The sequence below is a fragment of the Acartia tonsa genome, chromosome 2 (assembly GCF_053477335.1).
Source record: "Acartia tonsa isolate MP-2025a chromosome 2, ASM5347733v1, whole genome shotgun sequence".
Lineage (NCBI taxonomy): Eukaryota > Metazoa > Arthropoda > Copepoda > Calanoida > Acartiidae > Acartia > Acartia tonsa.
The window spans coordinates 30,177,789-30,200,733 of NC_137261.1; the positions used below are offsets into that span (position 1 = coordinate 30,177,789).

General features: G+C 30.7%; 1 protein-coding gene across 8 annotated transcripts in view; it reads left to right on the plus strand.

Moving 5' to 3' along the window:
- Prestin (solute carrier family 26 member prestin) overlaps positions 1-20,903 on the plus strand; it is a 50,559-nt gene extending 29,656 nt beyond the window's left edge. For 6 of the 8 annotated variants that reach the window (XM_080150361.1, XM_080150360.1, XM_080150366.1 and 3 more), the window contains 16 exons: positions 210-319; positions 1,748-1,840; positions 2,224-2,302; positions 5,492-5,630; positions 5,989-6,041; positions 6,470-6,581; positions 7,004-7,090; positions 10,818-10,893; positions 11,226-11,315; positions 11,956-12,077; positions 12,439-12,574; positions 12,976-13,072; positions 13,735-13,801; positions 15,019-15,141; positions 16,807-17,102; positions 18,665-20,903. In XM_080150361.1, the coding sequence (XP_080006487.1) occupies positions 210-319; positions 1,748-1,840; positions 2,224-2,302; positions 5,492-5,630; positions 5,989-6,041; positions 6,470-6,581; positions 7,004-7,090; positions 10,818-10,893; positions 11,226-11,315; positions 11,956-12,077; positions 12,439-12,574; positions 12,976-13,072; positions 13,735-13,801; positions 15,019-15,141; positions 16,807-17,102; positions 18,665-18,798 (1,814 nt within the window). In that variant the 3' untranslated portion in view covers positions 18,799-20,903. The remainder of the gene's footprint in view (positions 1-209; positions 320-1,747; positions 1,841-2,223; positions 2,303-5,491; positions 5,631-5,988; positions 6,042-6,469; positions 6,582-7,003; positions 7,091-10,817; positions 10,894-11,225; positions 11,316-11,955; positions 12,078-12,438; positions 12,575-12,975; positions 13,073-13,734; positions 13,802-15,018; positions 15,142-16,806; positions 17,103-18,664) is intronic. The other 2 variants (XR_013876540.1, XR_013876541.1) reach the window with 2 other exon arrangements.
- Positions 20,904-22,945: the final 2,042 nt, after the last annotated feature.

A 22,945-nucleotide genomic window follows, 5' to 3' on the forward strand; every position in this document is an offset into this window, starting at 1 on the left:
AAAAACTATATGTACTAGATACGCATTGGTTCAGGGAATCTTCGGAAAAAAAATTCCGCCGTTTATCTGGAATAGCAGCAATAAAATTCACCGTTTTCTCTTAAACGATTTTTACTGACGGTACGACGGACATATCGATTTACAGAGCTACTAAAAAAGAACTCGTAAAAAATTGAATTAGATGAAATTAAATAGACTTATGTATCTAGTGTTGCTGTACAGCATATTGGGGACAATGGCACACGTGTCCATGGGAACCTTTGCGGTCATCTCAATCATGGTGTTTGCACCAGTCAGCCAATTTTCCACAGATCCAGAGGTAATGCCACTCATAATTTCTTATCAACAGAAAAAAATATCTTATCCCTGACGGGCCCTATCAATGTTGTACAAGTTTTTTGGTCTTCTTAAGGGTGATCGCAAATAAATCTTTTCCTGTCCTCTAAAAGTACATCCATAAAAGTAAATATTAAAATTAGGTAGCAAATCATTGTTTAGTGTAATAATTTTTAATAATACTGTGATAAAAAAATAAATAACAAAACGCAGAAAAAAATGACTCTTAATAGCTTAATAAAAACGAGACTTAAAATTTACATATATGACATTTAATTCCTTATGTTAGGATGTGATTATTTAAACCCCTTGCCCCCTAAGATTTTTTATCTCTCATTTTTGACTTAAGATAGCATAGAAATGCAACTGTTAGTGAATTATTTTATCCATCCATTCTAACGGCCACAAAATATAAAGGTACCTCAAATATTCGTAATGCATTTTTTACTGAATAGTAGAGAGGTTATTAAAGGGCGAATATAGGTTCGATATGATATGAGCTTATATCAAAGGTGCCATTGCATAGTTTTATAATATCTATGTTAAATTTAAAAATTCAAAAAAATCCTATAGTAAATTTTACAGTTTTCGTGTTTTCTTCAACATATAATAAATGAGATGGCCTACAAAATCGTTTATTTTAGCCCTTTACAAGACTTTTTTTGACTAGTTTTCTTAAGTTTAATTGATTATTTCATTGGCATGCATCTTAAATGATAATTAAAATGTTTATTTTATTTAATTATATAGTATTTTATTCAAATTTTAAATTGCGTCAAAAATTTTGCTTTATAGTCTATCATAAAGATAAATATTAAGTTTTTAAATTTATTTTCTCTACTAAGATTTTAGATTTATTCATGATGAATACAATTTATTTATATAAAAATATATAATATGTAAAACATATTTACCCTTTGTAGCCTGGGTAAAGACACAAACATGATGCAACTTTTAGCAAACAAACATAATATTTTAATTTTGAAATATTTTTTTAAAATTAGTTTTCAGCCCTCCCTTTTTCAATGTACTTTTACAAAATTATGTTATGAAAAATTTATTTGATCAAAAGTAAAAGTTGCAGCATCCTTTTTTTTCCCATTCCTTTCGTCTTCATTATGACTATGATTGAACAAAAGCTTTCTAATACAACCTTCCGACGCAGCCTTGTGTGATGCAGGGATGTTTGGATTTCTTAGGGAACCACACAAGTTACGCGAAATGGCGTAATTATATCAACGAATCAGTTCGGTTTTAGGCTAGAAACGGACTTATACAGTTAAATATGTCAATGTCTTTAAGTTACTTATAATCTATATAATTGCACGCTTAAAATAAGCCCATATCATATCAAACCTATATTCGCCTTTTAAAGGAGTAGATTATATTTTTCTTGACTTGGTTTTTTTAGTCGTCTCCTGTACCACTGCAAGCATCGCTCCCCTCTCCAGTGTTGAACATATCCTTGTCAGGCTTCCTAGCTGATAGCGCCGAGGATTATCAGGTAAAATTGTTATACAAGTTAAATTATAATCTATAATGGATTATTTTGCAGTATCGTTGTAATTACGCCTTTTAAATGTACATCCCTTATAACATGGCCGCAGATTCATTTTTATTTTGGTAGAATGATCTCGTTATTGAAGGGATAAAATGGTGCTAAAATTTTGTCACCAAGGGTAAAATTTACAATAATAGGGGGGGGGGGGAGCCGGGGAGGGGGGAGAATTAATACCACGTCTATTTTTTATTAAAAGGGTTAATCTTTAATTTTGGTGCATGAATTGTCCTAAATTCATCTAAATTATAAAAAAAACACTAGCTCACTGTCCCTCGTTTTGCGAAACAAATTAAGATTGATGAATTGAATATAAATCTATAAATTAGGATGATAGCCCAACAATCGTGGCAGCTCAAGAATTCTATACACCAATCCAGGTGGCCACAGCTGTAACTTTCTGTGTAGGTAAGCTCAAGTATTCTATACCAATCCAGGTGGCCACAGCTGTAACTTTCTGTGTAGGTAAGCTGTTCAAGTATTCTATACTAATATTCAGCTGGGTACACCTGTAACTTTCTGTGTAGGTAAGCTCAAGTATTCTATACTAATATTAAGGTGGCTACACCTGTAACTTTCTGTGTAGGTAAGCTCAAGTATTCTATACTATTATTCAGGTGGCTACACCTGTACATTTCTGTGTAGGTAAGCTCAAGTATTCTATACTATTATTCAGGTGGCTACACCTGTACATTTCTGTGTAGGTAAGCTCAAGTATTCTATACTAATATTCAGGTGGCTACACCTGTAACTTTCTGTGTAGGTAAGCTCAAGTATTCTATACTATTATTCAGGTGACTACACCTGTAACTTTCTGTGTAGGTAAGCTCAAGTATTGTATACTAATATTCAGGTGGCCACAGCTGTAACTTTCTGTGTAGGTAAGCTCAAGTATTCTATACTATTATTCAGGTGGCTACACCTGTACATTTCTGTGTAGGTAAGCTCAAGTATTCTATACTAATATTCAGGTGGCTACACCTGTAACTTTCTGTGAAGGTAAGCTCAAGTATTCTATACTATTATTCAGGTGGCTACACCTGTAACTTTCTGTGTAGGTAAGCTCAAGTATTGTATACTATTATTCAGGTGGCTACACCTGTAACTTTCTGTGTAGGTAAGCTCAAGTATTGTATACTATTATTCAGGTGGCTACACTAGTACACATGTATCTTTCTATGTAGGTTTTGATATAACATCGTCTTATTTATAACTTATAAGTATACTATATTTGTTTTTGTGTCTGCCTAAATCATTACATCTATTTTCATAGCAATTATATCTAAACAAAAACGTACTCTAATTTTATTTTTGTCAAGTAATTTTTAAGGAATAAAGGTAATTAATTTCTTTAAAATGTTTTTAAGCTACCTTAGATAAGGAAGATTAAAAATTCGATTAAATGCATTATTGTTTTTCTTTTAATTAAATGTTTGATAGTTAGTACAAAATATTAGTTTTAAACATAGTTTGAAAGTTTTTTTGAGGGGTTTCACATACATGTATATGAAATGTTTCAACAACATTTTCTTATATAAGTAATGTCTTTGCAAAAATTCCATCCATGCTCTCATAATATGGTCAACTATTTTTCATTGTGGATATGTGTGTGTGTGTGTGTGTTTGTGTGTGTTTCTGTGTTTTACATATAGCAAAGCTTCTATTCAATATGTTGATTATACTTACATGCTGTGACAATAAACCCAAGTTTAATTTATAATTGAACATTTCAAAAATGACATTTTACAAACAAAAAGTTACTTCAACTGAGTATTTTTTTTTAAATGGCTTTCAAATATTTTTGAATTATTATTAAACTTCTTGCTTTATGCAAACTGAACTAAATAGCTAAACCCGTTAAAATTAGTGCATTGATTAACCCCTTTCATCGAGGTATATTAATAATATTTGTTTTTCTATTAATGTAAGTAATTATCCTTGTAAAGTACAGAAGTATATATGTATGTATATGCCTTTTATTATAAAAAAAAGTGTGTGGTATTATGTACTCAGAAAACAAGGATAAAAACATCTCGTAGTAGCACAACAACAAAAATAAACAACATTTGAAATTAAAGAGAAAAAGAAATATGTAATTTATTATGATTTGGAAAAATAAATGATATATTCATTAAACAAGCTTTCTAGTAGTATCCTTGATATAGACTAGCGGATAAACCCCCAAAGGGCTTGAGGAAAGGTAGGGGGTGTTGACCCTCCAATTTCAATATAGTTTTCAAAGAAAAAGTACCAAAATGTTTTGTAGGATATCATTTTTTCTAGGGGGGATTTTTCTAAAGACGGCGATAATACCCTCCCTTAAAAAAGTTGTAAATCACCCGAGAACCTTTGAAAATCTTCACTGTAAAGGAGATATATATCGGTTATCTAGATTCTTCGTTACAAACAAACAGCCAAACATCCTGTTCCTTTTATCAGGATTACTGTTCATAAGGGGGTAAGAGCCTAATTTACAAAAGTTGCTACGCTATTAAATGTATATATTGCATAGCGCAGTGCGTATTTACCATAATTTTAGCAAGAAATGCAACTATATTCTTGTATATGCAATAAGTAAACCAACCACACCATTTTATGTAAGGTTGGTTTAAAATATTAATGTCAACATCCTCCATAAGTAGCGAAGCAAATATACAGACAACAGGACAAAATGAGTAAATCCTTCAAAGGCTTGAAAATGTTTAATTTGTCCTATTGTTGAAATAATTAGGTCCAAACACTAAGAAACTATGGCCACACACACACACACACACACACACACACACACACACACACACACACACACACACACACACACACACACACACACACACACATTGAAATAATTTGGATTTATAACAGCTTAGAAAATGAAGGGTTATAATATTAAAACATTCACATTTTTACACATTATAATCCCAACAAGTGTTAAAATTACATTTTATTGTATCAAACAGTTGAATAGATAAAATCTGTTTTTATCTAAAAATATTATTCTTATGATTTATACACATATATAAAATATTGCTTTTCAGCATTTTTTGATAACAAAATAATTTTACAGTAATAAACTTCTTAGAATAGAAGTTTACAGTATTGTTTACATACATGAGTCGTCTTTGTAAACTGGTAGCTTTACCCTTAACCACTCTCCGTACAATTATCCTTACAAGATTTTGATCTAAAACGAGAAATCTTTCAGTTTAAAAGCTAAAATCAGATCATCAGAAAATATCTTACATACAATCAAGATATACCAGTTTAAAAGCTTAAATCCGCTCATCAGAAAATATCTTACATACAATCAAGATATACCAGTTTAAAAGCTTAAATCCGCTCATCAGAAAAGAACTAACATGCAATAAACAATTATAGAAGAATATTGATAATTTTTTCATCTTTTTATCGTTTGAATTACTTGTCCCCTTTATGTATGTCTTATTGTATGTTGATTTAGGACTCAAAATTAAACCTGCATTGTTCAAACGTTCGGATAATTTTAATCTAAAGAAAGGATACTTTTATATTGCATCTGGCGATTATCGTTCATTGTCTTATCCTTAAGATCCTTGATATTGATAATTTTTTTTTGTGCAGGAATAATCCAAGTTTCTGCTGGATTTTGTCGGATGGGGTTTCTGTCTGTGCTGTTGACGGACACCCTGATTAGCGCGTTCACAGTTGGAGCCGGCATCCATGTTCTCACCAGCCAGATTAAACATATTCTTGGCGTCAGGTTAGTTCTTTTTAATTGGTATGCCTTGGAATATTTCTGGAAAGGCGAGCCAATGCATAAATGTCCATAAAATTGCAAGATTTTATTTTTGGAATCAATGAAGCATTTATCGCTGAAATAAACAAATTTTGATAATTTATAATTGTATTATATTATAGATAAATCATGTTAAAAATGCTTTTAAAATTGCAATGCTGATAAGTGATTTTGTAGTCCTAAGATATAATTGATAGCAGAGTTTTAAGTCAACATTAAATTACACACAAAAAAGTATTCTGTGCTATAAGTTAAAACTTTATGTTTGTTCCTCTAGTAAGTTTTTCTGTGTACCATTAAACTAATATGTCAAAAATTTTAGGGTAGCTGGTAAATCTGGACCTGGAAGCATTGTCAGAATTTACATTGAAATAGGTATAATTTAAATCAGTCAAGTGTTTTCCCGCCAAAGTACCTTTTTGAGCACAGAAACCCTCCATATTTTTTTTTATAAAATGTGGTAGGTGGAAGTTTGTCGTTCGTTTGTTATAATTTTATGTTAGGTGCACATTGCAATTATTTTGAAATTTTAATTATATTTAAATTATTTTTTTCTTTGAATATAAGAAATAAGTACAATTGAACTACTAATAAAGACTGCCTAACATACTTAATCAAAATCAAGCTTATATTACATTTAACCAAATTGTTTCAAATAATCACGCAACCTACCATTTTTTATTAACATATTTAGTAAGAGCTTTAACAATTTTTTTTGAATATTCCTTCTGAGCGAAAATTTTGCGTCACCAAATTTTATGGAAAACCATGAAAATCATTAAGAATAATCTTTTTTATTTCAGTAACGAATATCTTGAGTGCAAATTATATAACAATCTTGTTGTCCCTGTGTACCCTCGCATTTTGTCTCACCATGGACAGAATCATTGGGCCAAAGCTCAAACAAAAATGCAGGTAATTATTCAGTTAAAATTACAGTATAAAAATATTTATGATTTCTTGTATTACAACTTTTTTTTGAATATTGTCAAAATTGTATTTTTTCCTCTGAACAAAGCAACAATAATTGAAACTATGAATAATATAAAGATAAGTTTATGCTGCATGGTTAGTGTTAAGTGTAGACTGTAAAATTATTCCAAGGTTTAATGCAATAAGCTTTTATAGTTAAAAATAATAAGATATCCTATATATATAATTCTGATTTTGATGAAATATGTTGAACGATTGTTATCGATTTACACAAAAACAAACGTGATATTATTGAAATGAATTTAAATCGCTATAATTTTGTCATATGAAATCCCGTTAGCAAAGACTGTTCTTAAAAAATAACAGGAAACAATTTCCATTTGATAATATTTTTCATATTTCAGATTTCCATTTCCAACTCAGCTATTAATGATTATTATAACAACTACAATTTCTAAACTTATCAACCTGAGAGAAGATTATGGAGTAAGGTAGGCTTTACCTTTATCCTCTGGAATTCACTTTGTTTAGAAACAAAGCAAATTGTTTTCTGCTACTTGGCTGTGGTAAAATTTCCAACCCTATTGGTTGATTTTCAAAGACCCAATTGAGAGTCGGCACAAGGTCCTTGGGATGGGGACAAACAAAGATTTACTTCTTCTGTACTTCAGTCTGTAAAGGTATGTGATTTTTTCGGCTGCTATTACAAATAGAAATAGAAGAATAGAAGCATATTCTGAACCCTTTTTTTGTCAAATCTAGGAAGGAACATTTCTAGCAGACAAAAGTATTGTTTACTTTCGACTCAAGCTGATGTGGATTCTTAAAAAAAATATAGACTCGCTACTCGATAGTGAGGCAAAATTACTTTTGTGAAAAATCATCCAAAAGCACATTAAAAATCTACAAAAATTAAACAAAATCATATGTTAATAACCCTTTTAAGATTTTATTTAATTTTTGTAATTTTTTTATTCGATTTTGGAGGATTTTTCACAAAAATAATTTTGCCTCACCAGCGAGTAGCAAGCCTAACTTTTTTTTTAAGAATCCACCTCGTTTCGAAGCTTTCAAATTTAAACGAAATTTTTGGGCAATTAATTCTGATTCCGCAAAGCTTTCTACTAAGAAAATATACTGTTTACAGCTGACTTTTATATATGTATGAAATGAAAAAAAACATGCATTCGTAACAAGATGTGTACAAAATTTCAACCAATGAGATTAAATGTATGTACCGATGCGATTCTCCTATTGGCTCAATCAGACATTCCCTCTCTTTCTTAGTACCTTTATTCTATTACAAATAGACGGTTAAATATTTTGTCAACAATCCCTAAACCAGTTTTGATCAAGTTTATAATTGACTTGGTCCGTTGGTTTATTAGTAATAATCCAAAAATATGAATATTAAAACATATAAAAGGTTTCGAGATTCAAAAGATAAATCTTTTGATTTATGATCATTGAACATCTCCTTTACAACTCACTCTTTAACTTTTTGTACTCAATTGACAATTTTTGAAACATATAAATTTAATTGAAAATCTATTAAAGGAAAAACATAAAAAATACAAATGTACTCTTTGAATATTCAACAATGAAGTTCTCTTTATACTCTCTCTTAACTTTAGTATTTAATTAATTTTGTATTTTTATAAAGAACTTTTAAATATTTGTTAATTAAATTCACTCAATCTCGAGCTGAGGAGTTTAAATAGAAATTTAAGCTTGCCATTGTTTAATATAATTATTACATTTACTTCAATTTGTTAGATTTTAGATTAAATTTATTGAGGAAGTAAGATTTTAGAAAGCAAAGTTACTCTACAAGTTTCTAATCCGAATGAGCATGTCAATTCGGAAAAATATGATCACATTCATTTAATTAAAATATTAGCTTGCCCATTTTTGAAGATACGCTTTTATGTATTGGAACTTTCACAACGTTTAATTAATAACTTAATTAAGAGAAAAACTCAAGAATCATTTAATTCTATTTCACAATTAAAAGTTTTATACACGTCGCTTCTAATTTATATTAACCCTTAAGACAATAAGCTGATTTGATTAGGCAGTCTAAAACTTATTTATTTATATTTTTTTCGCCCAAACTCTAAAATAAATACTTTCTTTTACTAATTAATTTGTCTTCCAATGACCTACACCTCTATTCTTGATTTCCACAGCATACATAAACAAAACAAATAAGGTGTCAAAAAGATGTAATTTACGCCTCAAACTTTTACCAAAAAAATATAATACCTCATCTAATCTCAAACTTAGGATTTAACTTTTGTTAAAAGTTATGTGTTTGTTTATGCTGTGTGTGTGTTTGTGTGTGTTAGTGTTTACTAAATGCATTTTATAATGAGAAAGGTTTTAATTTAAATCTGAAAAGTGTAGAAACAATGAATGAATAGATTCCTAGGGCTATGAGGCACAATCTAAGTAATGAAGACCATCCTGTATTTAGGCAATAATGCCACAATTTTACATATTTTTTAAAAATCAGACTTTATAATAGTCTATTTCTTAGTTAATGTTTTAAATTGCTTTAAACTTTACCCCTTCCACCCCCCCCCCCCCACCAATTAATAAACTCGGACGTCCTTCCTCTATAATATAAAGATTAACCCTCCCCCCTCCAAAAAAAAAAATAATAAAGCTCGGACGTCCTTCTACCTTCCTAACTCCCTTTGTAGTTCTTTGTATGTGCTCTGTATTTTAAATATATATTTTTACACCTCTTGACCTTTGTAAACTTTATCACTGAAGAATGTACATAAAAAGATAGAATAATACTCAGAAAAATCAAGAAATAGACCGTATTATTTATTGTGTTTAATATTATACTTTTTATTGACATCTTGAGATAAAGATAGAAAATAAATTAATATTATTTTTATTATTGTCCACCTGATTTAGACTGGTACCTTTTTGCAGAAATTCTTTTTTTTAATAAAATTTAAATTATGACTCAGGGCCGGTATCAGTTTTGTGTTTTCTCAAACATCTAAGATACGTTAGAAATACTCATGACTTTCGGATGATAGTCGTGCAACTAAATGGTTATTTGTTTGAAGGCCAAAGAGTTTTGCCAATTTACAATAATCTGTTAATTAATCAGCTTATGGCGGATAAAGCATAGTTATTCTTGCTTATTACCTGTTATAATTTAATTTACAAAACAGGAAATAGTCCCTTTTGTAGCAACGACCCTTAGATTAGATTAGATTAGATTTATTATTCTTGAATGTACATACATAGAATAAAAAAAAAAAAATAACAAATGAATTAAATGAATATTATATACATTTATATATACAGTCAAATTTTATTGATATGGTTAATTTATAAAAAAAATTTTCTACCCAAATGGCAGTTTCCTAAAAAACTAGGAAGTATTCTTTAAAGTATGATTAAGTATGATTCGTCGTATTTTTAAAATGTCTTTTGATAGGTTATTTTAGGTTAGGTTAGGTTATATTGGGTTAGGCAATTGACCCCGCAGGGGTTAGAAATAGGAGAAAAGTTACTGTGAAAAAAACGAAAAGACTATACCTAAAAACAATAGTCAAATGCGTTGTTAAAGTCAAGGTGCTATAAATGCTTACAAATGGGACGGGCTAGTTAATATTAGTGTGTAGTATGTGATAACATATTATTCTTATTTGCTCTCCATAAATTATACAAAATATATAAAGGATTATATGATTTGGGATGGAAAATAACTGATTTTACATTATTTGTTTATCATACCTAAATATACTATTTTTGTGTAATAAAAATTCTTTCTTGAAATAAATCCAAATGCAGTTAATTACTTTCACTCTTGACTAAAGGCTGATGTACATTTCGTTAATTTCGATGGTTTTTGGCAGTTTTGGAATTCGGAATTCACCAAGGTTTGACTGTCACGACTTTAATCTTAAGTCTGAAGTTAGCTTCCAACATACCTACTGGGTATGTAGTATTTTACCCCCCACCCTCTTCGGGTTAGGGGGGGGGGGGGTGTTGTTCTGTGATCGACTAGGCATTAGAAAGGAAATCACCATTTTCAAATAGTGCAGCTACTCTTTCTTACCGTTTGTGAATTAGTTGACTTCACTTTATAGTCATTATCACTTAAGCTCAGTAGTTGGAATACATTATCATCTTTAAATTTGATTAAACTTGATATTTTTGTATTTCAATACTATCAATCAATAATTCTAGAACAATTGATGATATTGGGCAGATTCCAGTTGGAGTGCCAGAACCTGTTCTACCACCTCCAGAACTATTTCCAAAGGTAAACACATTATTTAAAGGTTTCTGCCGCTGTAGCCGTTGTAAGCTTTTTTTTGTAAGCCTTCGGTTATCAGACCAAATTCGAAAACTAAAGTTAAGCCACAGTCTATCAAAACTTGAACTAGAAGGCGAAAATGTGTAGCTGTCCATTTTTGTACATTTGGAAGACAGCCATTTGGGGTGTTATTGGATTCGTAGAGAAATATTTCTGGATACTTAGATTGGTATGATAATTAATAAAAACATGTTAACAAATCTCAAAAACTGAAATAATTTAATATTCAAAAATATTTAATTATTGGGAAAATAATCTAGAACAATTCCCCCATTTAGGTATTCTTGTCTGCCCTGGCTCCCGCTGTAGTCTCCTACAGTATTGGATTAGGTCTTGGCAAAATGTTTGCTGCTAAACATGGTTACGAGGTAAGAGATTTGGTTATAAGTGCAGGTTTTATCAGTTTGGCCTTGGTCTGAGCAATGAAGTTCTCTTTTAAACAAGTATTAAAATGATTTTCATTAGAGTATCGTAGGTATTAACGGTCATGGGGGCAAAACCAGTCAGCACCCTGCATTACAAACTTTTTAAAAACCGAATTTTAACGATGTTCTTAACGTGTGAGAAACAAGCCACGGAAAGCAAAGTTGTTAACGTTTAGCTCAACGTTTTTTTAAAAGTTTTTTTTAAAGTTTGTAGGGTGTTGACCGCTTTTGCCCCCATGACCGTTAATACCCCCACGTTACCCTATTGTAGTTACATTCCACCAACTTCCACCTCTCAATGAACATTTAGTTATTAATGATTACATTAAATCAATTAAGCAATCCATTGATTGCATAAATGTATTAATGATTTCCCTATACTAAAGCTATCTTTCAATAAACTTTGATTTTCTATAGATATATTACGCGAGTGTAAATGTGTAAATGTCTAAAAAGTTTATAGGACGATTAAGAATTGAAACCTTAGTTTTTCAGATACATATTTGAACTGCCCAAAGATGTTAGTTTGATTAAATAGCCCTGAGTTGAGATGGATCAATAGCTTTTAAAACTTTGATTTTAGGTGAGCAGCAACCAGGAGTTGTTGGCGCAGGGCTTTTCTAATCTTTTCGGCAGCTTTTTCAATTGTCTTCCCATGGCTGGATCCCTTTCCAGATCCGTTGTACAGGAGGCTAGCGGCTGCAGGTACAAATTATTAGTTTTACAAATATATTTATAGATGAACAATCCCATAATTGGACCAATTGGAACATTCCAATCACATTATAGTTTATAGAGTATACATTAAAATTATTGATGGGAAAGTCTTGCCACGGATAATTTAAACCAATTAAATACCATTCATTAAATGTACCCAAACCTTTTAATCCAACAAATAATAGAATGTGATTTACTGTCCAATGTCTTTTTTCTCCCTGGAAATCTAAAAACGAACGGTTATGGCATCTCCTTTATGCGTGGCTTTAGAATAAAAAATATATCTATTTTAATATCTTATTGAAAAGAAATTAATCAATGAGCTGGTTTTTTAAATTATTACCTTTAGGAGTATGTTTACAAGCCTGGTATCAGCACTGTGTCTGCTTGTTGTTATGCTGGCCCTGGGACCCTTGTTCCAACCCTTGCCTGTCTGTGTCCTGGCAGCTATCATTCTGGCTTCACTTGTCAATATTTTAAAAAAGGTAATAGATAAGAGAAATACAATCAACAATCCTAATGAGTATAGTAGCGTGATGTGTATGTGTGTATTAATTGATTACAACCCCTCCCCTCCTAAAAAATGAAAGATAATTTTCTTTTTTTAAAACAAAAAGTCTACTATAGTCTAACATAAAGGAAAATGTAGAAAATGTTAAAGACCTTTTTTGGTGTTGGGGTTTGGTCAAATGCTGTTATTATGTCAAACTGTTCTACATTTATGACCATTTCATATATAATTACATTTGGCAATTACAATTTAAGAACAGTTTGACTTAAGAAGAGCATTTGGCGACATACCAACATCTAATTTTACGGCAAATACGCGAAAAAGATTACCCCCTTATCTATTTTTTAAATTACTATTTTATTTTATCTTTTTTAGGTTGCAGATGTGAGCAAATATTGGGAACAATCTCGTATAGAGGGATGTGTTTGGATACTCACGTTCTTGTCCATAGTTCTTCTGTCTGTTGATATAGGTAAATACTAATAATATCATATAAATGAACAAATCTGTTAATACACAGGGATCTAAAGGGGTAGGACTATGGCCGATAAATTGATGTATATCCCCATTGGTTCTACACAAAATTATAACATCTGTAAATTACAATTAGTCATTGAAAAGTTATAACCTAATTACCCAACAAATCTAATTTGACTTAATGTCCCCAAAGTTGAGCTAACGAATAAGAAAACGTTGATTTAAGACTTTGCATGGGACTAGTATAATAAAGAGCCCATTGTCTCGTCTATCCCTGGTTAATACAGGTAAATGTATTCAAAGATAGAGGGATGTGTTCCTGGATAATCACGTTCTAAGTATCAAAACTTTTGAATATTTGAAGTTGCTAAGCTACTCCACAGGTCTGTCGGTTTATTTGTGATGTTGTGATGCGGACTGTCTCCTATGTGTCATTTCTTTTTCAAAAACAATCCTAAAATAGATTTGCCGTTACTTTTGTTCTTATTACTTTGTTTTTCTTATAATAAGCGGCTGCGCCACCAGCACACAGAGATTAAATTGCAGTATCATATTCTTTACCTCAACCGGGGCCTATTTGAAGCTTCCATATAATTAATAGATCTTATAAGGCAAAAAATCGTTAATACTTTATATAACAGGATAAAATTACTTTAGGTTTAGTTGTTGGAATAATGAGCAGCGTTTTGGCGACTTTATACAAAGCTGCGGCTCCTCAAATCAGGTAAAATATAATAATATACATATGATTATAGTTCTTACGTTTGCCAAAAATATGACTTAGATCGTATTTTCTACGGGTTTTCATTCATTTTTTTTTCATTGCGGTTGCATTAATAGCTAGAAATAGATTTCTGCAATAAAATATTTTTAGTTACTTTTCAATTATTAAATTGTAAAGATGTGTACTTTTTTCAAAAGATTTTAGCATTATGTTATTGCAGAAAGTATATACATAATCCATTAAGGGGTGACAAAATCCATAAAAGCGAACCTAAGCAAACCTATAACATCTACAAATCTGGGGTTACATCGATTTTCAAATCTACGAAATAGAACATTAATTAAAAGTTTGAATAAAAACTCGATGCTATACATAGTCTTCCAAAATCGGTTAAATGTAGGATGCTTAATATGGGTATTATTTCATCTTGAAACAGACGTCCATGACATTATTCATAATTGTCAAGGGAATCGCCATTTACTTTATAGATTTAGTGGAGAATTATGTTATATCAATCAATCAAGGCTAGTGCTACTACTGGAAGTCGAAATTACGATCCTAACATGTATTAATTTGCTTTTAAACTATCTGCATGGAATGTACGGCCAATCCCCAAACGTAAAAAAGCTTTTCATTGAAAAAGTTAATTTATCAAGTTTGTGAAAACTATTTTCAATATAATCTTTCTAATTTTGGAACATTTTCTCTCAAGTTTGTCGTTGCACATTTTGTTGTTCACATTCTTATAAATATCTATAGATGTATTGTATTTTTTAATATAATTTTGATTTGCAGATATTCTAAAGCTACAATAATATAAAGCTAAAAATTCATATATAACTTCCTAGTAAGAGGTGTTAGGAGGCAAAATTAGAATAAACATCTTATTTTTGACCCTTATAGAATACTATAAATGGTCGCCATTTCTTTTTTTTTGTTTTTCAACGTCAAATGCTTTGTCAAAGTAATAAACCGACACTGTATAACATTTACGATTTTTATGTAAACAGTTCGTATTACCATCTGTTTCTAGCGTGCTAAATATGAATTTTCAGTGTGTTCAAATAAATTGTAAATCTTTAAAAAATCTGCCAATACGTGAAAACTTTTAAATTGAATTTCGTGGCCAATGGAAGGCGTGCTTTCTAGTTATATTAGTAGTATTAATCCAGGTACACAATTAAAAACGCTTTTCAAATAGAATATCATTATTTTAGAGTGCTGGGCCGTACAAAAGAGAATGTTTGGTTGGACGTATCTACGTATAGCACTGAAGACACTGGAGTAAGGGTTATCCAGGTTTCAGGACCTCTGTACTTCATGGTTTATGAATCTGTCAGGTAAATTCAAAGGGGTAGTCGCACGAAGTGCATTTAAACTGGAATTTAGTTAACTGCATATTTTTCTGTTCATTAGTTTAAACTATATCTATAGGACATATATTTGAAAGAATTTAAATTTTCCACCAAGTAGTTTTAAAAATATCAAGACTTGAAAATCATATTTTTTGGCTATATGCAACATAAACAACATAATAACTATTTTGGTGGTGTAATACAAAAAAATTATACATATAGTTAGATAGTATTCTTGTAACTTATGCTTGCAGTCAAACCTTTTAAATTCACTTCATGCAACTTTTTTGTTTGTTTAAAAACTAGTGGCATTCTTCAAGCCTCAAGTTGTTACTTCTCAAAAAAAAATAGACGGACAAAAATACATCCAACTATTCTAATACATTGGGATTATGCTTCTGTATATGTAATAAATATTACAAGTGATGTATAATGCTAAAGTCAAAAAACACCTTTTTTTTATTATCCAGACCATACTTGTTTTTTTTCTGATTTTTATTTATTTGACACCGAGATTTTTATAATAATAAAAATAATAGAATCATAGAATAATTTATGTAAGAAGATTTTTAGGATAAAACTTGAAGTCTAATTACGTATAAAAAGTGCTAATTTAAATTTTCTCTTACGTTTAAATGTCAAACTCCATTCATTAGAATGGACTTATATAGGACACCTGTCCTTCCCTGCCTAGGGTGATGTAATCTATTATAAAATGTTGAAACATGTTTGTCCGTCCAGACTCCTAAGCATAAGATCTCGGTAACCACTAAACCATCAAGACTGTGATTGTCAGAGAATAAAAATATTGGCTCTACTGTGATTTCAAGCTATTTTCTTCGCATTCTAGTCATTCTATAACAAGATAGTTTCTCATTCTAAGAACTTTATTTCTGTATGGGTGATCGATACAATCATAATGTTTCTTTTTTATCTTTCTGTTCATTAAATCTTTCATTTTCTTTTTATATTTTTCCCTGGAAGAACTAAACAGAATTGTTATTGAAGGAAATGGAAAAATTATATTCATTTTTTCTCTTTGTTTTTTTCATGTTTTTTGATATTTAAAAAAAGTTTTCCATTACAACTATTATTACGTTGTTGTTTGTTTCTTACTTCTAAGTTTCTGATATTAAAAAGATAAAAGAATTTAAATGAAGTTATTTAAAATATTTTATTTCAATTTAAGGCTCATTGATTATGAAGAACAAAAATAGTAAACAAAATATTTCAACAGTAGAGTTGTTATTTAATATATTCCGTTATTTATTGACTATACCTGCCAGTTATTGTCTCAAGATTTCATTTATGACTGTTTTAGCAAAAACGTTCTCCCAAGTGTTCTTTCTCTCAAGTGATAAACGTCGGGAACGCCATGAAAAAACGGGGGAGAGGGATTTTTTCTTTAAGCCTAACCCCTTGGGGGCCACAACCCTGTTTAGTTATCATGTACCCAATATAACCTAACCTAACATAGGTTAAAACACTAACCCTCGAAAAACTATCCCCTCTTTATTTTCAACTTATTTCAAATTATGGGATGAAATATTTTGTGTTCAACTAGGTACTTTTAGGGAAACTTAAGTCTATAATATTTTAATGATTTATTTCAAAACTGAAATAGTAACTGTTAACTTAATTTGTTTTTAGACTGCGCATACTTGATGAACTAGGAGTGCACCCGAACAAACTACCTGACCCCAGTCAAGCAGCAAAATACAAGTACAACACTCTTATTCTCGACATCAGCTCAGTCAGCTACCTGGACACCAAGGGCGGAAGTCTGATCAGCTGGCTGGAGGCCAAGCTTCCTGGATTGAACCTTGTCCTTGTTGCAACGCCGCTTCAAAAGTCACGCCTTGGTGATGGGATAGAGGCGGAGATATTTCCTACGTATATCGATGCTGTACTTACTGTTACAGCCGCTAATAATCTTCAAACACAAGGTAGACCTATATTATGAGGGTGTCCCATAGCGTAGTGGTTAGCGCACTACGCTGTGGTTGGGAGAAACCGAGTTCAAGTCCCCACAAAGACTTTGCACTTGGTTGACAAATGCTGTCGCAATTTGTCAGGTTATGATCACGCAACCTTCCCTGAGATCCCCTTGGGTTGTAGGGAGGGAGATTTGTAGGAAGTTAGGATTCTACCAATCAAGCAGCTTAAATCATGCATTCCCTCGTTCATGCTCCTCGTAAGAGAGTGCCATTAATTAGGGTGGCTTGAGTAGCTTTCACGAGAAATGCGGGTCAGCTTGTAATGTAACATAGAATACAATCAGCTGCGCGCGAAGCTTACCTATCTAAGATTGGCCAAAGGATTCTCACTTTCAGTCTCCGTGTGCATCTGAGTCCTAATTTCAGAGAATCAGGGCTACAAAAACAACAACCTATGTTATGTTCAAATAGAACCAGTAGTTTTAAGGGAAAATCTAATGGACAAAAAGATAAACAACCAAAATATTTTAAAACAAAGGGGGGGGGGGGGGTTAATGCAACCATCTCGTAATCAATGTATAAATGGCACTTAGAATTCGAATTTTGATCTGAAAGTTTGGATGAGTAATCCTTGGTAGGTCTATTTTCCCTAAATCGAAAAAAAGTTGAAAAAGTAACGGCTAACGGCTCAGCCGTTTAGCCGTTTTTTGGCTATTTTTAGGGTAAATCTGTCATAAATTACGTAGAAATCAACTTTTTGAAACATATTTTTGCTTTAAATCATGTGAAATGATACAAAAAAAACATTTTTTAGATTTCTAGTACCAGCAACTACCGGCTAGAACCGTTTGAAAACGTTTTGGATCTGAAAAGAGCATTATGTGGAGAGAGGTTTCGTGATGGATTTCGCTTGAAAATACCCAACAAATGGCTAAACGGATGAGCCGCCAGCCGTTAGCCGCTACTTTTCCAACTTTTTGTTCGATTTAGGGAAAATAGACCTACCAAGGATTACTCATGCAAAATTTCAGATCAAAATTCGAAGTCTAAGTGCCATTTATACATTGATTACGAGATGGTTGCATTAAAAAACCCCCCTTACCCTACTGTAGATTAAAATTATTGAAGGAAAAGTTTAGATATTTTTAGTTTGTACTACCCAATCAAGATTTATTTGCATTATTATTTTGGATATTCATTAACCTATTGTCCAATGTCTTGCACATTAAAATCGCTTGCCCCTCAAGATCCTTATCAATGTCCCAACTCTCCATAATTGTAAATAGTTACAGGGTATATGAATCAGTTCAACAGTCTCTTCCTCACAAAACAAATCTGCAATTCTTACTATTTTAAACCTAAAATGACTAAAAGTTTCCTGCTGAAATTAAATTTCATATGAACACAACTGTCCTAGTCTTAATTTTTTTAAAATGTAAAAAACAAGACATGCGCTCCTAACTTATAATATAAAGTAATAAGGGTGGTTCTATGCAATTTCCCTGACCTCCGCTAGAGACATGGTTTCTAATATTCTAGTTAATATATATATTTATATATATATTATTTAGGTAATGGTGATGTAACAACTACAACCATCAATACAACCAGCACAACAACAACCTCAACAACAGAGGCTGAGGAAACAGATAAGGATGTTAGGTACAGCGGTCAATATGATAATACAAATAATCCTATTGTTTGAACAATCAATTAATAAATTAATCAAACCTTAAAAGGTCTTCTGGACGATATATTATCCCCCCCCCCCCTTAATTTATCCTAAACTTAGATTAAAGTTTTTGGTGAAAAAGTTTGGAAACTTTCATTTTGTACAACCAAATAATCTCATTTAATCAAAAGCAATATGCTAATATCATACAATTAGAGAAAAATTAAATGTGTTATAAATAAGTGTATCTTTATGTTGTATAATGTTGTTTAATGTTTTAGTATAAATGACCAATTTTATTTTAAGTTAAAATTTTTAAAAATAATTTATTAGGTTTTTTTTAGATTTTAAGAGTATATATTAAAGAGCTTAAACATAATGTACCCTTTTATTTTTACTTCTAGAGAATTAAGTAGCACTTAAGATATAGAAGAATTAAGAGTGCAAAGATTTGTGTACATTATAAAGTTTAATTATTTGTAAATCATTAAAAAAACACTCTTAAAAGTGGGCCTAATCAATTTTACAGGGGTTTAAGTATAAAAATATTATTTAGATAAAGCGATAGATAAACTGTGGATGAAACAGTTGGAGTTTTTTACTATAAGGAGGTAATTCAAAATTGGAAAAATGATATATTTTGTGCGTCATTGTGTATATTTATTTATTATTTTTGTACTGTGTACAGCAGATGTTTGAAATATTTTCATACATTTATATTATATTTCTTTTTTAAATTATTAGCAGACAAAATTAAACATGCTGATTTTTGGAATAATAATTTCTAAGATATGAAAGTAATATAAGCGCGATAACTTTGAAATTAATGTTATGCTTATTAATTTTTGACACCCTAGAAAAGTTATTGTTCGTTTGTCCTTCCTTCTGATTTTGGAGCCTACCTTTTATGTATGTTTTCATCCTTGTTTCTTAATGTTTTGTGTAGTTAAGTTTATTATTATTAAACAAATGTATGGATTATTGTATATTTAAAGTTGGCATGCAGATACTGATTAGCAAGGCTAGATTTGCCCATAAACAGTGCTATGATATCAAGCTTACAATATCTAAAATAAAGAGGCATTAATCACTAATTTTACAGTTTTAAGAAATGTAAAATGTTAGTGTTCAATTTTATGATAATCATGTCTAAAGGGGGGGGGGGCAAAGTGACACTTTTTGAAACCAAAATAAAGGAACTCAACTAAAAAAAGATTTACATGTCTGAGATTTTGCATGGCATTTGCTTTATAGGTGTACAATATGGAACTGTGAAGAAACGGCGGCGCAACCGCCGAAAACCGCCGTTTCCCGCCTAAATTTTTTTTTGCCTTTTCTCGCCAAATTAGACAATTTTCAATCATCTGAGATAAACTTTTTTTCATAAAAATTTCCCCTCATATTTACCCTTCAGAAACATATAAAGTAATTTCATACTTTATTAATGGAACATAAAAAAAAAACGTTATTTGTTACGAAACAGGTTTTTTTGTTAGGCGAGAAATATCTTAATTAATGTAACTTTGACTTTAGCAATGTGTATAGTAGCATTTGATAGCATATTAAAAAATTTAACGGCGTTTAACGGCGATTCCAACGTTTTTTTTTCTTAGTTCCAAAACAAGCAAACTAAAAGAAATTGTTGTGCGAAAAAAATAAGGCTGTAACTCATTTTTTGGCCGAGTTCCTTTGTGTTTGTGATTGGTTTCAAAAAGTGTCACTTCCGCGCCCCCCCCCCCCCTTTGTACATCCATCAAAAATAAGGTTGATCTATATACGCAATTAAAATAATCTAATTTGTTGAAATTTAAAATACACAACCTATAACGCTTATAATAATCTGAAATTAATCAACTTATTTGTCATAAATTTGTATATTTATAAATAAACTCATATATTATAGAAATTATAGAGCTTATAATCATTGTCAAAAAAAACCTATATATTGTTTAAATAGTGAATATTTTTCTAAAATATGTTAAATGAAATTTTTAAAGGCACTTTAAGCTCTTTAGGAGTTTACTGTAATGTCATTAAATTAAAAACGTATGTAAATAAAAAAAAGAATGTTCTAAAACATAATTTATGACTATTAATGTATTGTTAATATTTTATTATAATAAATGTGATACAGAAAACTTGTAATATTTATTAGCAAAACTGCTCTACAATATTATGTTTTGTTCGTCTGTTAAAATAGGTATAATTTGGACAAGGTACCATTCACGTATTGTTAAGTAAATAAATGATTTTTGTGTGGAAATTCCTAGACCAAATAGTGAAAACTATAAGATTTACTTTGTAAAACATCCATTCATTTAGTACAATACTTTACCTCGTCAAAGACTTCATACGGGTAAGTCTACTTTTCTGTCTATTAAACTGGGGTAATGGTGTAAGTAACACCCAACGGCAACTAACTTTGTCATTGCACGACCTTTGTCTGGAAGTCTTAAAGCTGTGCATGGTAATGAGTTGCGCCTGTTTTTGCCTAACTAATCTAACTTTTTATTAAGCAATGAATGCCTAACTAAGGTAGACCAAAAACGGCTCAAACCAGGAAATATTTTTGATTCAGTTGATGATTCCAAAATTTGCGATCAGAGCTATACGTTAGAAACTTACTGACACACTACAATTGTTAAAAAGCCAATGATTCTACGGTCTAATTCTCAAGAATAAAACAGGCTAATTAGGAAAGAAAAATTTGACTACTGGAAAAATTAGTCTTTTTATTGGACAATTTAACGAGAGGAAGCATTAAAATAATGGGCGAAATCTCATAAAAAAAATGAAAATAGACGTAATTAGTGACAATCTTAGCTAATATACATGAAATAAGTTACTTCCACATTTACTAGAACAATCACAAATTAAGCTGAAATTAAGAACTTTGTAAATAAAATTAATTTAGATCTTGGTTACAACTAACCTTTGTTACATCTTAATTGGCTGGTTCAAACTAGCAGTAACCTTACATTATAAAGGTTATCATCATTGGTCTGCGGATGCACATTGATTAATGGTCCATTGTCTAATCCCTGCATTTGTTTCAAGCCTTTATACGCATATGCATGAATTTTTACACTTGTGTGTGTTATGGACACAAATATTATGCAGTCAAATTATTTCATGGAGAAATAGATTAGGTAAATTAATCTAAATGAGTTTATTTAGCGTAAAAATTTTGATCTTCCCCAAATAATTTAATTGCAATGTACGATAGTTTGATAAACATCTAAAATAAAGATACTCAAAATTACTTCTCTAGATTACATTAAGTAGTCGAAACGTTTGGACACTCAACTTAATAATGAACAAACCAATCAAAATTTGATAAAAGTTCGCAAAATAAGAAATCGTTATTATAAATTTTTGTTGCTAGTAAAATAAACAGCCCAAATCATCACAGTGGACTCCTACTCAGAGAACCACTTAAAAGATCTTCTGAAACAGTACTGAACTCTTATTTTTTCCTCTGAAAATTTTTTAAAACTATTTTTGAAAAGACCTGCAAGACTAAGGGGACAGTAACAATTATTCACAAAAAAAATAAATTAATGCATTTCATTATGCATTAAGTTGATGGTTTTAAAATGAAATTTTGTTGAACGTATTTTTAAGCATGTTTACCTATGCCTGAACTTGTAAAATCTGCAATTTAAATGCAAAATCCTTGAAAATATTTTATTCTGGCTAAAGAATAAGATCTTAAATTGTTGACAATTTTCTTCTCTTTACACTAGAGATGTGCATTTGTGCTACATATGCTTTTTATGTATTTTACAAGAACACATATATTTACATAAGAATTAGGATGATAACATCCATGAAAGGAAAGATTAAATGATTAGATGACCAGACAAACCGTCATTAACAACCATAGAGTAACATCTCTTTTTATGCTCAAAATCATTTTTAAGTAAATTGAAAATTCCGTGTATATCTCATTACATAGAGACAAGATGTTTAAAATGGACAAACTTACATTTTAAGACTTAAGTAACGTCTTATCATCTAATCATCCTAGGAATTAAAATTTCACTAAACAAGTGAATAGGATTATTGTATTCCTGTGAATTTTTAGGTCGGGTTTTAAGGATATGTGTAAATAGACAGTGCTGTCAGCCGTTTGTGAGCTAGCTGCATCTATAGTTATTTAGTCACAATAATCACCTTG